This window comes from Moschus berezovskii, chromosome 27, assembly GCF_049115385.1.
Source record: "Moschus berezovskii isolate FMDL1 chromosome 27, NW_MosBer_1.0, whole genome shotgun sequence".
Classification (NCBI taxonomy): Eukaryota; Metazoa; Chordata; class Mammalia; order Artiodactyla; family Moschidae; genus Moschus; species Moschus berezovskii.
The window spans coordinates 32,089,667-32,105,567 of NC_142486.1; the positions used below are offsets into that span (position 1 = coordinate 32,089,667).

Genomic DNA, 15,901 nt, shown 5'->3' on the forward strand with positions numbered 1-15,901 from the left:
CTAGTATTTCATGTAAATGGAGACACAGTTCTCCCCTCTCCAGCATCTTTCAGAATAGTTATCTTTAGGTTCATCTATGTCCATGTATATACCAATTGTTTGTTTTTCTTTATGACTGAATAGTGTTTCATTGTATGGATTTACTACACTGTGTTTCTTCATTCACCTATTGATGGACATTTGGGTTGTTTCCAGTTCTGAGCTTTACAAGCAAAGCTGTTATGAATATTTGTGTCCAAGTCTTTGCGTGGACCTATGCTTTCTTTACTGTCGGTTAATTATCTCAGAACAGAGTGGGTGGGTCAAACAGCAGGGGTGTGTTTGACTTTTGGAGAAACTCACCCGGTAGCTTTATTTTGAATTTCTTTTATGGCTGAGGTCAAGAGTCTTTAGTTTGATAAAAGTTTATTTCTGGATTGTTTTCTGTGAATAGGCTGCTCATATAGCTGTCCATTGAGTTATCCGTCTCTAACTATTTGTAGAGCTGTTTTCATCACATAGTAATTCCCATGTGTACTTGGCTCCTTTCAGGCCTCTCTCTTTTCCATTTGAACGTAATATGGAGCCAGAGGACACTTGAACAGTAATTTACAACCCGTTCATTCTGCCAATAAATAAATGAGTCCAGAGAGGTCAGGTGGCTTTTCTAAGATCACACAGCTAAATGAAAAAGTAAAGAGATGGGCTGTCCCTCCCCACCAACCCGTGTTTCCAGTCACATTAGTAATCAATGTAGAGCAGTCTTTACTTCAAAGATAAAAGGTACGGCAGAAAATAGAAGTCACACAGTGTCTGGTCTCAGATCACAATGGAATGAAACTCTAAATCAATATCAGAAAAACCCCTAGAAAAATCCTCAAATACATGGAGACTGAAACACACACTTCTAAATAACACATGAGCCAAAAAAGAGTCTCAAGGGAAAGTTTTAAGTGTTTTGAGCTAAATGAAAATGCAGCTTGTCAAAATGTGTGGGATTCAATGAAAGAAGTGCTTACAGGGGGATTTATAACGCTGAATGCATGTACGAGAAAAGGAGAAATATCTAAGGTCAATAAACTTCTTTTAGAGGAAACTAGAGAAAGAAGAACAAATTGCAGAAAGCAGAAGAAAAGAAGGGATAAAAATTAGAGCGAAACCAATGAAGTTGGGACAGGAAACCAGAGAGAATCAACAAATCCAAAATCTAGTTCCTAGAAAAGATAAGTCAAGTTGACAAGGCTCTAGCCAGGTTAACTAAGGAAAAAGAGAAAGCACACAAATTGCTAACAGCATAAATGAGGGATGAGACATCTTTACAGATCCCACAGACATTAAAAAGATAGTCAAGGAATATAAACAAATCTAATAAACTAGATGAAATGGACCAATTCCTTGAAAGACATAGTCTGCCAAAACCCACACATGAAAGAATAAACTATCTAAACACACATATCTTTTATAGAAATTGAGTCAAGAATTCATAGCCTTCCAACACAGAAATTATCAGACGAAGTGGGTTCAGTGATGAATTCTACCAACATTTAAGAAAGAAATGACACCAATTTTCTACATTTTCTTGTAGAAGATAGAAGCAGAGGGGATCATTCCTAATGAATTCTAGGTGGCCGGCTTTACCCTATGAAAATCAGACAAAGACACTAAAAGAAAGGAAAATTACAAAACTATATCTTATGAATCTAGATGTGAAAAAAAATCAGCAAAATATCAGCAAATCAAATTTAGCAATCCAAGCTTTCCTCCTGAGATCAGGTTCAAGACAAGGGTATCTCTTTTCACTACTCCTTTTCAACATCTTATTGACAGTCCTAGGTAATTCAAAAATATAAGTGAAGGATATACAAGGAAGAAATTATCTTTCTTCACAGACAACATGATCACCTATATAGAAAAATCTGAAACTATTAAGCAATTATAGCAAGATTTTAGGATGCAAGATTAATATACAATAGGGACTTCTTTGGTGGTCCAGTGGTGAGGACTCTATATTGGCAATGTGATGGGTGTGGGTTCAATCCTTGCTTGGGGAATTAAGATCCCATGTGCCATGCAGCCTGGACAAAAGATTTAAAAGTTTAATATACAGCAGGAGAAGGAAATGGCAACCCACTCCAGTGTTCTTGCCTGGAGAATCCCAGGGACGGGGGAGCCTGGTTGGCTTCCGTCTATGGGGTCACACAGAGTCGGACACGACTGAAGTGACTTAGCAGCAGCAGCAGCAGTCAACTGCTTTCCTATCTACTAGCAATGAACATGTGGAATTTGAAATTAAAATTGATACCATTTATATTGTGTGTTATTATGACCAACCTTGATAGTATATTAAAAAGCAGAGACATTACTTTGCCGACCAAGGTCTGTCTAGTCAAGGCAATGGTTTTTCCCGTGGTCATGTATGGATGTGAGAGTTGGACTGTGAAGAAAGCTGATCGCCGAAGAATCGATGCTTTTGAACTGTGGTGTTGGAGAAGACTCTTGAGAGTCCCTTATACTGCAAGGAGATCCAACCAGTCCATTCTAAAGGAGATCAATCCTGGATGTTCATTGGAGGGACTGATGCTAAAGCTGAAACTGCAATACTTTGGCCACCTCATGCGACGAGTTGACTCACTGGAAAAGACTCTGATGCTGGGAAAGGTTGGGGGCGGGAGGAGAAGGGGACGACGGAGAATGAGATGGCTGGATGGCATCACCGACTCTGTGGACATGAGTTTGAGTGTACTCCGGGAGTTGGTGATGGACAGGGAGGCCTGGCGTGTTGTGATTCATGGGGTCGCGGAGAGTCGGACACGACTGAGCGACTGAACTGAACTGAACTGATATTGTGTGTACTCAAATGTGTCTGACTCTTTGTGACCTCATGACCTCATGTTGACCTGCCAGGCAACATGCGATTGCAAAAGACCCAGAGTAGCTAATACAATATTGGAGGAGAAAAAGTTGGAAGATTGAACTACTTGATTTCAAGACTTACAATAAAGCTACAGAAATCAAGAGTGTGATATTGGTATTAGATAGATCAGCAGAACCCAGAAACAGGCCCTCATAAATACACTCATAGGTGCAAAGGCAATAAAATGAAACAACAATAGTCTTTCTAATAAGTGGTGCTGGAACACTTGCAAAAAAAAGAAGACAACGCAGACCTCACACCTTTCACAAAAATTAGCTCAAGATGGATCACAGGTATAAATGTAAGTCACAACGATAAAACTCTTAGAAAAAAAATCTAGATGACATGGGATTTGATGATGACTCTTTAGCTATAAAACCAAAGACATGATCTATGGAAGAACAAAATTGATAAGCTGGAGTTAAGTAAAATATAAAATGTCTGCCTTGCAAAAGACACTGTCAAGAGAATGAAAAGATCAGTTACAGATTGGGAGAAAATATTTGCAAAAAATACATCTGATCAAGGACTATTACCCTAACATATCCAAAGAACCCTTGAAACAACAATAAGAAACGATTAAAGTACGGGACAAAGACCTTAACAGACACCTCACTAAAGAAGGTGGCAAATAAGCATATGAAAAGATGCTTGGCATCATATGTCATCAGGGAAATGAAAGTTAAAACAATGATGAATACCATTACATGTTTGTTTAGGATGTGCTGTGTAGCATGTGGAATCTTAGTTCCCCAGCCAGGAATTGAACTCAGGCCAAGGCAGTAAAAGCCCAGAATCGTAACCATTAGGCAACCAGCAAACTCCCAGTACAGCTACTTTGGAAAACAGTTCAGTGATTTCTTACAAAATTAATTACAGTCTCACCATATGATCCAGCAATTTACTGGATCATATTACTATTTACCCAAGTGAACTGAAAACTTATTTTCACACAGAAATCTCCACATGGATGTTTATAGTGGCTTTAGTGTAATTGTTAACATTTGGGAGCAACCAAGGTGTCCTTCAGTAGGAGAAATAAATGGTGGTACATCTAGACATTGAAATATGATTCACCTCTAAAGAGAAATGAGCTATCAAGCCATGAAAAAGACATGGAAGGAACTTAAATGTATCTTGCTACATGAAAGAAGCCAGTACGAGTAGGCTATGTACTGTGTGATTCCAATTACACGGCATTATGGAGAAGGCAAAACTATGGAGACAGTAAACACATAAGTGGTTGCCCGGGATTCGGGGGAAGAGTGATGAACAGGCAGACTGCAGAGTTTTAGGGCAGTGATGTGATACTATAATGGTAGATATGTGTCGTCATACGTGTGTCCAAACCCACAGAGTTTTCAGCACCCAGTGAACCCTAAGGTAAACAACAGACTTAAGGTGATAATGATCTGTCATCAAAGGTTCATCAGTGGTAACAAATGAACCTTTCTGATGGGGGATATTGACAGTAGGGAAGGTTATGCATGCATGAGAGCGGGGGTATTTGGGAAATCTGTATGCCTTCCTGTCGATTTTGATGTGAACCAAAAACTGCTCTGAAAAATAAGGTCTTAGGAAACATGGCTGAAGTGTTCATAAAGGGCAAATTGCCTATTAAATCTTTACCCAGGTAAGAAGAGCTCACTGCACCCCCTACCGGTCAGTTCTTCTCTGTGGTGCGGCATCTCCTGCAGCTCTATAAAATCAGGCTGTCTTTGTTCAGGGCTCAGTCATGTCTGACTGTGAAGCTATGGACCGCAGCATGCCAGGCTTCCCTGTCCTTCGCTAACTCCTGGAGTTTGCTCAAACTCGTGTCCATTGGGTCAGTGATGCCATCCAACAATCTCATCCTCTGTAGTCCCCTTCTCCTGCCTTCAATCAGGGTCTTTTCCAATGAGTCGACTCTTCGCATCAGGTGGCCAACAGATTGGAGCTCCAGCTTCAGCATCAGTCCTTCCAATGAATATTCAAGGTTGATTTCCTTTAGGATGGACTGCTTGGATCTCTTTGCTGTCCAAGGGACTTTCAAGAGTCTTCTCCAACACCACAGTTCAAAAGCATCAATTCTTGAGCGCTTAGCTTTCTTTATAATCCAACTCTCACATCCATACACGACTACTGGAAAAACCATAGCTTTGACTAGATAGACCTTTGTTGGCCAAGTAATGTCTCCACTTTTTAATGCACTGTCTAGGTTTATCTTTGCTTTTCTTCCAAGGAGCAAGTGTCCTTTAATTTCATGGCTGCGGTCACCGTCCACAGTGGTTTAGAAAGGAGACTTCTTATATTGGTAGCTCTGACTTTGGAGTGATAGGCCTTATCTTATCCTCTGCCTTATTTCAGTACTAGAAGCTCTCCTTCCAGTTCTTTGTCACCCCAATCCTGCAAATTCTTTCAAGGAGGAAGCAGCTTAGTTTTCGGTGGGAGGATGAGGAGGTAGGAAGTCTTGTCTAGGAGAGGTTGATTGTGAATCAGATCCTTGAATCCTGGTGCTCCATGTAGCCAGTGTATCAGGTTTTTGTCTAGTAATGACAGACACGGGAAAGCGAGGCCAGAGATGCTGGGAGCCCTACTCTGGTCAATTCCAGTAGACTGGGTGATGGCAAACCCAAACGGTCATCAGAATGTCCTAGGGAGAGGAAGTGGGAGAGCCGCCCCCCCACACAAGTGGTTCCCATTTTCCAGGCCTATACTGTGATGCTGTTATGTTGATTGAGGAACATCATATGGAAAGTTGAACAGTTGTTTTTTCACTTTGCTTTTTAAAAAAGTAGTCTGTATTTATTTGACTGCACCAGGCCTTAGTTACCACACTCAGGATCTTTAGTTGCAACAAACATGCAAACTCTTGTTGAGGCATGTGGGTTAGTTCCCTGGTCAAGGATGGAACCTAGACCCCCTGTATTGGTAGCACGGAATCTTAACCACTGGACCACCAGGGAAGTGCCTGTAAGGTTTTCTTTCAGATTCCTGACTGTGAAAGGGGAAGGAAGCTAGATGTGGGGGCAGAGACCAGAGTCTCCTGGAGGAGAAGATGGAGAAAGTGACAACCGCTGAGCAAAGCTGCCCAAGTTAAAGGGTTAGAGACCCTGGAGCAACCCTGGGTTAAAATCCTCAGATGCTGTGTGGCTTTGGGCAAGTGACTTAGCCTCTCTGTGTCTCTTCTTTTTGTCTGTACAATGCGGTGCTGCTAGTTCAACCTGGTGGGTTGTTGTTGGGTGGGGATGGTCAGTGGGAAGGTTTGACTGAATGAGTTAATGTTCAATGAGTGTTTTGCCTTGTACCTGTACAGGTTTTTACAAAATTGAGATATGTTTGACACTTGACATTGGGTGAGCTGATGGCATGTGACCCTTTAGTTTGATACATTTATATTGCAATACTGTTGCCATTGTAGCCTTAGCTAACACCTCTCTTGCACCATATATAATGTATTTCGTATAGTGTTGGGGAAAATTCAGATCTAGACTCTTAGCAAGTTCAGTGTTTACAATAGCATTTTGCTGTCTGTAAACACTGTACTGTGCGTTAGGTTCCAGGACTTATTTCTCCCGCAGTCGCAAGTAAACAGTTTTCTAGCAACGTTACTATCTAGTCGTGGAAGTCCTGGGAAATCTCTCCTCCACAAGCTGTTCCCGGTGATTCCCTGACCAGGGTTCTCCCTTAGTACATTTCATGTTTTTTGCACGTGCATCTCATTTCTCCAAGAATTTTAGCTTCTCCAGGCCAGCCTAGTCGGATGTCGTTTTCTGCTTTTTCTCACAGTATTTAGTGGCACCCCCTGCCCATAACGCATCGTGGGGCCCCAGGCAGCTGTCAGCTGAGTGGCCATTTCAGTCTTCAGCCCTATCTGTTGGGAGTTTCTGTGCTCAGGCAGTACAAATGCTTGAGCTGCAGGGGGGGAAGGTGAAATTACTGATTTCAAACTATAAAAGAAAATGACTCAGGCTTCCCTGGTGGCTCAGTGGTACAGAATCCACCTGCCAATGCAGGGGACATGGGTTCGATCCCTGGTCCAGGAAGATCCCACATTCCTCACAGCAACTAAGCCCGTGCACCACAGCTGTTGAGCCTGTGCTCTATAGCCTGTGAGTGGCAGCTACTGAAGCCTGTGTGCCTCAAGCCTGTGTTCTGCAACAAGAGAAGCCCGCACACTGCAACTAGAGAGTAGCCCCCGCTCACTGCAGCTAGAGAAAAGCCCCCACAGCAACAAAGATCCAGCACAGCCATAAATAAATAAATAAAATTTATAAAAGAAAATGAACCAAGTTTAAAAGCATAATTGGTTATTTCCATAGAATATAATGTGTCAGTCAAGTTTGTCTTCATTTAAGAAAGCTACATTTAACTGTTAAGAGGTGAATGAATGAACAAATGTGCTTTACCCATTCGGTGGAACAATATTCAGCTAGAAAAAGGAATGAAATACTGACACAGGCTAGTACATGGCTGAACCTTGAAAACGTGGTGCTCAGTGAAAGAAGCCAGACACACCACACCACAAGTCGAATGATTCCATTTCTAGGAAGTGTACCAAAGAGGCAAATCCGTGGAGACAGAAAGCATCACTGGGGACCAGGGACTAGGGTGACGGAAACGAAGAATGACTGCTTATGGGGGGTGGGGGTATCTTTTACTGTGATGAAAATGTTCTAAAATTGGTTCTGGTATTGGTTGTACAAGCCTGTGGATATACAAGAACTATTGAATTGTGTACTTTAAATGGGAGAATTGCATGACTTATCTCAACGCATGTGTGCTCAGTCGTGTCTGACTCTTTGCAACCCCATGGACTGTAGCTCACCAGGCTCCTCTGTCAGTGGGACTTTCCAGGCAAGAATACTGGCGTGGGTTGCCATTTCCTTCTCCAAAGGATCTTCCCAACCCAGGGATCGAACCTGCATCTCCTGCATTGGCAGGTGGATTCTTTACCATTCTGCCACCCATCTCCAAGGGGTTTGTAAAAAAGCACATGTGGGGCTTCCCTGGTGATCCAGTGGTTAAGACTCTGTGCTTGCACTGCAGGGGGCGCGTGTTCCATCCCTGGTTAGGGAAGTTCCCTGCATGTCGCATGTCAGAGTTGCAGCCAAAAAAGAAAAAAAGGAAAGCACACTTATTGTGGAAGCAGGTGCGTAAGAGGAGGGGCTAGTCCATGAGACCTGCAGGGGCTGAAAGGTGGTAGCTGAGGAGCTTAGCTGCCTGCAGCCCAGAAACCAGGGGGTGCGGGTGGATGGCAGGGAGCCTGGGAGTACATGTGAGTGGACCCTCAGGCTTCCCAGAAGACTTGCCCTGCTTCTCTGCTGGTGGTCCTCACGTGCGCAGGAGGGAGGCCTTGGGCCTGAAGCATGGAAATAAGACCCCTCAGCTGCTGAGAGCCGTTTCTGAGGCTAGGCTGGCCCTTCTGTTCGCTTTGCCCACCCTAACTAAGTACTGGGGATGACAAACCCCAAATCAGACCCCAGAACTCAATATGGTGGTGATGGTTGCATAATGTCATGAATATACTCAATGCCACCAAATTAGCACTTTCAAATGGCTAAAATGATAGATGTTATGTTCTGTCCATTAGACCACACACAAAAAAGGGCCAACCATGCTACACTGCCTTCTGCCCCAAGAGCTCTGTTTACCAGACTTGAAGAGGCAAATCTTTTTTTTTTTCCCTAGACAGAAAAGGGATTTCTTTTCCCCCTCACTGATCAGAAGCCCCTCTACCTCCCTCCCTTCTGGGGCTAAGAACTTTTTTAGAGGCTTCTGATTGGCTGGGTCTTTGCCCTGGAAGCCCCCTCCTCCCCTTTCCATCCCCTGCTTGCTGGGAGAGTGGATTGAAGCTGAACTCTCTCCTTTGGGAGAGAAGGCTCCTTTCTGGGCTGTTCAGTGTTGCCCTGCAGAGAGAGGCTGGTGGCGTGGGGCTTCCTCGGGCCAGCGGCAATGCCAGCGCCCCTGGGCTTCCTTGGTCTGGTCTTGTTCTGGGTGCTGGCGCCAGCGACTGCAGGGAGTAAGTAAAGCTACTCAACCCTATTCTGTCTGGGGCAAAGGGGCGGCAGCCCAGATCTGCTTGGGATGGTGTGTTTATAGCCAGATGCCTGTTTACCGGGCCTTCTGCACATCCTTGGTTTTACCTTTCATGGGGGCAGAGGGAAGGAGAGGTTACAAGTGGGTCCTTCGTCTCTCTCTCACTCCCATCTTCCACCAACATCCTCTGGAATCCAGAGTCCAGATTTGAAATCCTGAGCGAGGAAACGCTGACTTGTAGGCTCCCCGAGCCTGTGTGCAAGGTTGCTTCACAGTCTGCAGGGTAGCAATGTGAAATGAACTTTAATTTTTAATAAACTTCTGTTTATTGCAAGAAGGTATAGGACAGCACTATCTACTAAAAATACAGTGCAAGCCAATATGTAATTTTAAATGTTCAAGTAGCCACATGTAAAAAGTGTTAGAAGGTAAAATTAATTAAAAAATTTTTTAAAAATTTTATTTATTTTGGTTGCCCTGGTCTTCATTGCTGCACATGGGCTTTTTCTAGTTGTGAGTGGGGGTGCTTTTTTTTTAAACTTTAAATTTTGTACTGGGTTAGCTGATTGGCAGTGTTGTGGAAGTAGTTTTCACATGAACAGCAAAGGGACTCAAGCGATACGTATGTATGCATCCATACTCCCAGCAGAGGCATCTCTTGTTGCAGAGCGCTGGCGCAGTAGCTGTGGCGCATGGGTTTAGTTACTCCACAAAATGTGGAATCTTCATGGACCAGGGATCCAGCCTGTGTCCCTTGCATTGGCAGGTGGATTCCTAACCACTAGGATCACCAGGGAAGTCCTGAAATTAATGTAAAAGTATATTGTAATTGTTGTTCAGTCGCTAAGTCATGTCTGACTCTTTTTTACCCCATGGACTGCAGCACTCCAGGCTTCCCTGTCCTTCTCATCTCCGGGAATTTGCTCAAATTCATGTCCATTGAGTCAGTGACATGACTCACTGGTTGAGTTACGGGTGGTTGCCATCCAACCATCTCATCCTCTGCCACTCCCTTCTCCTTTTGCTTTCAATCATTCCCAGCATCAGGGTCTTTTCCAATGAGTCAGCTCTTCGCATCAGGTGGCCAAACTTATTGTACCTGACCCAATATATCTAAAATATCATCAGAAAATGTAATCAATATAGAAATTATTAATGAGTTTTATTTTCTATTCTTCAAAATCCAGTGTGTCTTTTATACTTAGAACATTTGAATGCTAAATGTTCATTACAAATGTTTGATCTCTTATTAGATATCTTAAAATTTTGAGTTGAAAGAGATGAATGAGGTCATTATGCTTTTCACTTTGGGAGTGGGGCATGATGAGGTTTTAGTATTGAGTGGAGAAGTACTTATTTGAGACAGTAAAGATGGGAGATATGAAACAGTTATCTCAACCATTCTGGGTAAGACAGAAGTAGGGGTTAAAGTCAAGGCATGGATCCTCAGATTATATCAAACAAAGTAAGGATATGAGGCAAGACTATTTATGGTGTATTCTGTAGAATGTGATAAGCCAAGAGTGGGGATAAACATGCAAGGAATTCTTGAAAACACCAGGCTTAGACCATAGCACTACTATATTACTTTGTTTTATGTAATGTGTTTTGTGGAAAATGACTATTCCATCATTTAATAAAAATTAGCTCAAATCCCCACCCCCAATTCTTTCACATACTAAGTCGTTTCAAACACCTTTTAAAGTTTTCCCCGGGGAGTGGGAGGAAGGTTCAAGAGAAAGGGGGCATGTGTATGTCCATGGCTGATTCACACTGGTGTACGGCAGAAGCCAGCACAACGCTGGAAAGCGATAATCCCCCATTTAAAGCATTAAAAAAGTTATTTAAAAGTTTTCCAATAACTGACTTGAGCATAGGTTTTCAATTTTATTAAAGTTACATAAAACGAAAGGCTTCTCTATAGCACCAGCTACATTTCAGATGTTCACTAGCCTCATGTGGCTGGTGGATAGTTCCCAGACAGAGCAGGTCCCAACTGTTTTACTCACTGTATTTTCACCTATTTGCCTCTCACACAGGTGGTGCCTAGAGAGTGTGTGCTGGCTGGGTAAATAAATGAATGGGAATCAGACTTGACCTCTGAGAAAGCTGAAATGAGGCTCGATTTCATTCCTGAGTGGTAGAGATGACATCAATTTCAGTCCATTTCCAGTCTCTCCCTAGAAGTGATGGAAAGATTTATCACTCCCCAGTTTTCAACGTTTCCCCCTTCTTGATTGATACATTTAGAAGGATGATTGAAGGGTCTTTGTTCTTCAGAAACTTTTTTTTAAAAGCGTTCAGTTCAGTTCAGTCGCTCAGTTGTGACCGACTCTTTGCGACCCCATGAATCACAGCACGCCAGGCCTCCCTGTCCATCACCAACTCCCGGAGTTCACTCAACCTCATGTCCATCGAGTCGGTGATGCCTAGATATGTCTTTTTAAGTGCTTGAAAAATGGAAGGGAAACAGACTTGGTTCAAGCAGAGTGCTCTCCGAACACCCCTTATTCCTGGGAGCTTATGGTAGACCCAGATCACTGCTCTTGGCGTAGCTGGGCAGAAAAAGTCGATGGAGAGGTTATCGGTGGAACAAAGAAGCTGAATGCTGGATCTGTGCACAACTGGGAGTTTAATGATTATTCATGAACATGTTTAATTTGGAGCGCAGGGTTCAAGTGATCAAAGAGTTGAAGGCAAGTTGGCAGGGAAATTAAGTGCCTTTGAAATGTGGTTTTATCCATTGATATTTTACTTTAATGCAAAGAGTGATTTGTTGGATGAGCCAAAACATTCAGGGGAAGCAAAAACTCTGCCAAATGCCCTACCGTTTTCTGTTATTGCAAAGGTTTAAATGAAATGGCATGCATAAAATGCACTTTCCCCCCATTTTGGGAAAGTATATATTTTTTAAGGGATTAAAAACAGGCTGGCATGTGTCATGATTACCAGTTGAGGCACAGTGGGGTGGTTTTGAGAATGGTCTTATTGGAAAGTCATTCTACAAAAATGGCTGCAGATGGACCCCTGGCTAAGGCTGTTCTGAAAGGATATGGATGATGTCCAGGGAATGCCAGGCATGTGGCTGGAAGGAAGGACAAATGAGGAGTGATGGTAGGTGGAAATGGGACGTCTTCAGGTGAGGGTTGGGACGGGCGGATGGAGAGATGCTGACCCTCCAGGGAAGAGGTCTGAGGGTCCCCTGCGGAGCATCCTCGGCAGCCTGAGGAGGTCCCTGGCCGTTCTGCTCGTACCCTCGTTGTTCTGCAGCTTAGATGGTGGGTGAATAAGGTATTATGAGATCGACCAGGGAGCTGAGCCAGACACCATCCTTCACTGCCGCAGTCTTTCGGGCTTGCCTTTGTTGGCTCACCCATTCCTTTATTCACGCGCCTATTCCTTCGTGACAATGTAGTGGTTAAGGCTGTGGACTCAGGATGCCTGGGTCCAAACCCTGGCTCTTCTACTAACTGTGTCTCAGTCTCTGGGCCTCCGTGAAATGGGAGTAATAATCGCACTCACCACAGGGAACTGTCAGGATCGAAGGGTTGAATATATAACTTGTTTGGAACAGCGCTTGGCACATAATAAGTGCTGTATGCTAGCTGTGTTCATTCATTTATTTATTCCAGTGTCGACTGGGAACCAGGCACTGGGCGATACAACTTGTGAAGATGACCAAGATAGTGAAATCATTAACATTTTTATAAGCATTGTGAAGGGAATAGGATGCTAAGATAGGGACTGACAAGTCGGGGTTTACTCTGGACAGGGAGACGTGCTTACGCTGGGGTCTGAAGGAGCGTAGGACGTAAGAACTGGAGGAAGAACGTTGAGACCAGAGGGAACAGTATGTGTGAAGGCCTTGAGCTGGGGAAGGACCAGCATGGCTGGAGGTCAAGTCGGGTGAGATATGGCCAAAGGGGCAGACGGAGGCCAGCTGGCTTGGGAAGGATTTTATTATGAACATGTGTGGGTTGTGGTGGTTGGGGAGACTTAGGAGCTCTTACGCAGGGAGTGATGCGATTAGATTAAGGGTTTTAAAACATGACTGTAACTGTTGGGAATGAACTGTGGACACAGGGAACAGTTGGAAGGCTACTGCAGTGGTCTAGGTGAGAGATGAGGCTTTGCCTAGAGCGATGGCTGTGGGGGTGGAGACATGAATGGAGAGAGAGAAGGATGGAGTAAGGGAGAGAGGGTGGCTGGATGAATGAAAGGAGGGATGGAGGGATGGCTAGAGGGAGGGAGAGCCAGATGGCTGGAGCAGGGGTTTGATAGACAGCTGGACGGAGGGAAGGAGAGATGAGCTGATGGAGGCAGGGGGCTGGAGACCTGATGGGACTGGCAGCGCTTGCCGACACATGGGGCTTGGGGTGATGATAACGGAAAAGGCGGGGAAGCACAGGAGGACAGTGGTATTAGTGCCCAAGATGGGGAGGAGTGGGATGGGGGAGGGTGCATGGAGGTTACTCCCAGCTCCACGCGAGAGAGGAGAGCGGGAATTATCTCTTTTTGTCCCCCTGGCCCCTTTAATGTCCTCTTGCCAGAGCAGGTCGGCGGCCCGCGGGAGGGGGCTGTCGCATGTCTCCTCCTGGCCTTGCCCTGGTTCCATCTGATTTGTGATTGCAGAAATGCCAGACTCGCTGGTGGGGCAGGCGGCCTCCTGCATGACTTCCTGCACAGGTGAGTCTCTCCGGGGACCTTATCACACTTATGGTGAACTCAAGACAGGGCAGGGCAGGGGTTTGGGGAGGCGAAGCTGATCCTGGCCAGGTCTAATTAGGGACAACCCCTGAGGGCCTCAGCCACATTCCCAGGGAGACCAGTGGGGAAGAGCAAGACAGGTTCTGCAAAGGCCACCCAGTCATCAGCATTTCGAGAAGCAAATCACACACTCAGGTTAAAATGTCCTTAAACCATCCCAGCACTAAAGCCCTGGGGCTTTCCCTCAGGTGGTCCCCAGGTGGAATAAAATCTTCAGCCAAGTGATTCTATTTGCATCTTGGGGTGGAGTAGACGAGAGAAACGGGGCAAATGGCTTAGAAGGAAGCATTTTCGGAATGTGAGATGTGGGTATATTTTGAGCACAAAGAAATGAACAAGAATGCGTTCATTCAATTTCAAAGCCCAGGAGAAGGATGAGCTGTCATAATTAATACTTTAATGGTGTTTCACAATTGGTCTGTGGTCTAAATAGAAGGTTCGGGAATCACAGACTCTCTGCTCTCTAGATCCGATCTACCCCAGAGTACCTCCCCCACCATCTCCAACACCTCCAGACTGGCCAGTTCTGCAGCTCTGTGTTCTGTAAAGATCAGGGAACTCTATCCAACCCACCCCCCTGTCCCTGCTGATATCCACCAAGGCAGTAGGTGAGAAATCATCAGACAGCTGAGGTTTGGATCCCAGCTCTGCAACCTTGGGTGAGTTAGTTAACCTCTCTGAGCCTTGGTTTCCAACTCTGTACGGTGGAGAAAATGAGAGTACCCACTTCAAAGTTGTTATGAGGCTTCCAAAAGCTAATGTAAAATAGATCAGTGGTTCTCAATCAGGATGACCATATCTACCAGGGACATTTTGCAAAGTCTGGGGACATTTTTGCTTATCCCAACTGGGGTGTGCCACTGGCATCTGGAGATGCTGTTGAGCATCTTATAATGCACAGAACAGCCCCCACAACAGAATTATATGGTATCAAAATTTTGATACCACGGAGGCTGAGAAACTCTGGAATGTATAAAGCCCTTATAAGAAGGCATAGCACGCGAAACACTAGGTAACGTTGACTAAGCACTCCTTGTTATTATCTTCATTTTCTTCACTCTCTTGGGGTCTGCAGCCTTCCCCTGAGCTGGGAGCAGGCAGCTCACAGGCCAGATGAGAGGGGAAGGTGACAGTTAGGATGCCTAAGTAGTCCAGGTGGAGCTGAGTCTCAAAAGGTGTCAGATTGTCGAGGTGACACCGTGTGCCCTCTCTCTGCCCTCCAGGGTCAGCTGATCCTCACCTCCCCGTGGGCACCAGATACATCTATCACTTTTCCACCAACACGAGCACCAGCCTGCAGGGGGCCCAGGTGGAGGGGAGTGGCCTTGGTCTGCAAGGCTTGGTCACCCTCGATGTGCTTGGCCCTTGCCAGATGGCCTTACGGGTGAGTACCGCTGAGTAACCAGGGGATCGCGTTGACATGGAGGGCCACGGGGAAGCCATAGCCCCTGAAATCAAATTCAAGTGAGGGCTCCAGAGTAGTGTGGGAATGTGGCACCATTTTGGTTGTAGAGGGTGCCAGGGTAGATGCAGTGTGGGGAGGAGTGGGGATTAAAGAAGGAGTGAAGGGTATTCCTTGGAGCAGGTATAGCCACAGGATGGGATCAAGCTATGTCCTTGGGACAATCAGTTCAGTTGTTAAGTTGTGTCCAACTCTTTGCGACCCATGGACTGCAGCACACTAGGCTTCCCTGTCCATCGCCAACTCCTAGAGCTTGCTCAAACTCATGTCCATCGAGTCGGTGATGCCATCCAACCGTCTCATCCTCTGTCGTCCCCTTCTCCTCCTGCCTTCAGTCTTTCCCAGCATCAGGGTCTTTTCCAATGAGTCAGTTCTTTGCATCAGGTGGCCAAAGTATTGAAGCTTCAGCATCAGTCCTTCCAATGAATATTCAGGACTAATTTCCTTTAGGATGGACTGGCTTGATCTCTTTGCAGTCCAAGGGACTCTCAAGAGTCTTCTCCAACACCAAAGATCAAAAGCATCAATTCTTCAGCACTCAGCTTTCTTTATGGTCCAACTCTCACATCCATACATGACTACTGGAAAAGTCATAAATGGAGGGTCACAGTTGGGAAACTGTAGGTCCCAGGGGTGAGCAAAATCAAACCAAATCAAGGCTTTGTAGGCAAAGGAGCCAGACTATGATGGACAGCCCAGACCCAGTTGGGGGCTCCAGGCCTGCCCTGGGCATCTCTGTACAGGCGCACTTCAGAGATATT

At 45.1% G+C, this 15,901-nt stretch overlaps 1 protein-coding gene across 1 annotated transcript in view; it reads left to right on the forward strand.

The window, feature by feature from the left end:
- Positions 1–7,214: 7,214 nt before the first annotated feature.
- Positions 7,215–15,901, forward strand: part of APOLTP (apolipoprotein lipid transfer particle homolog) — a 179,414-nt gene continuing 170,727 nt past the window's right edge. Inside the window, exons 1-3 of the mRNA XM_088833046.1 lie at positions 7,215–8,894; positions 13,544–13,597; positions 14,902–15,062. Coding sequence (XP_088689172.1) covers positions 8,828–8,894; positions 13,544–13,597; positions 14,902–15,062 — 282 coding nt within the window. The 5' untranslated portion in view covers positions 7,215–8,827. The remainder of the gene's footprint in view (positions 8,895–13,543; positions 13,598–14,901; positions 15,063–15,901) is intronic.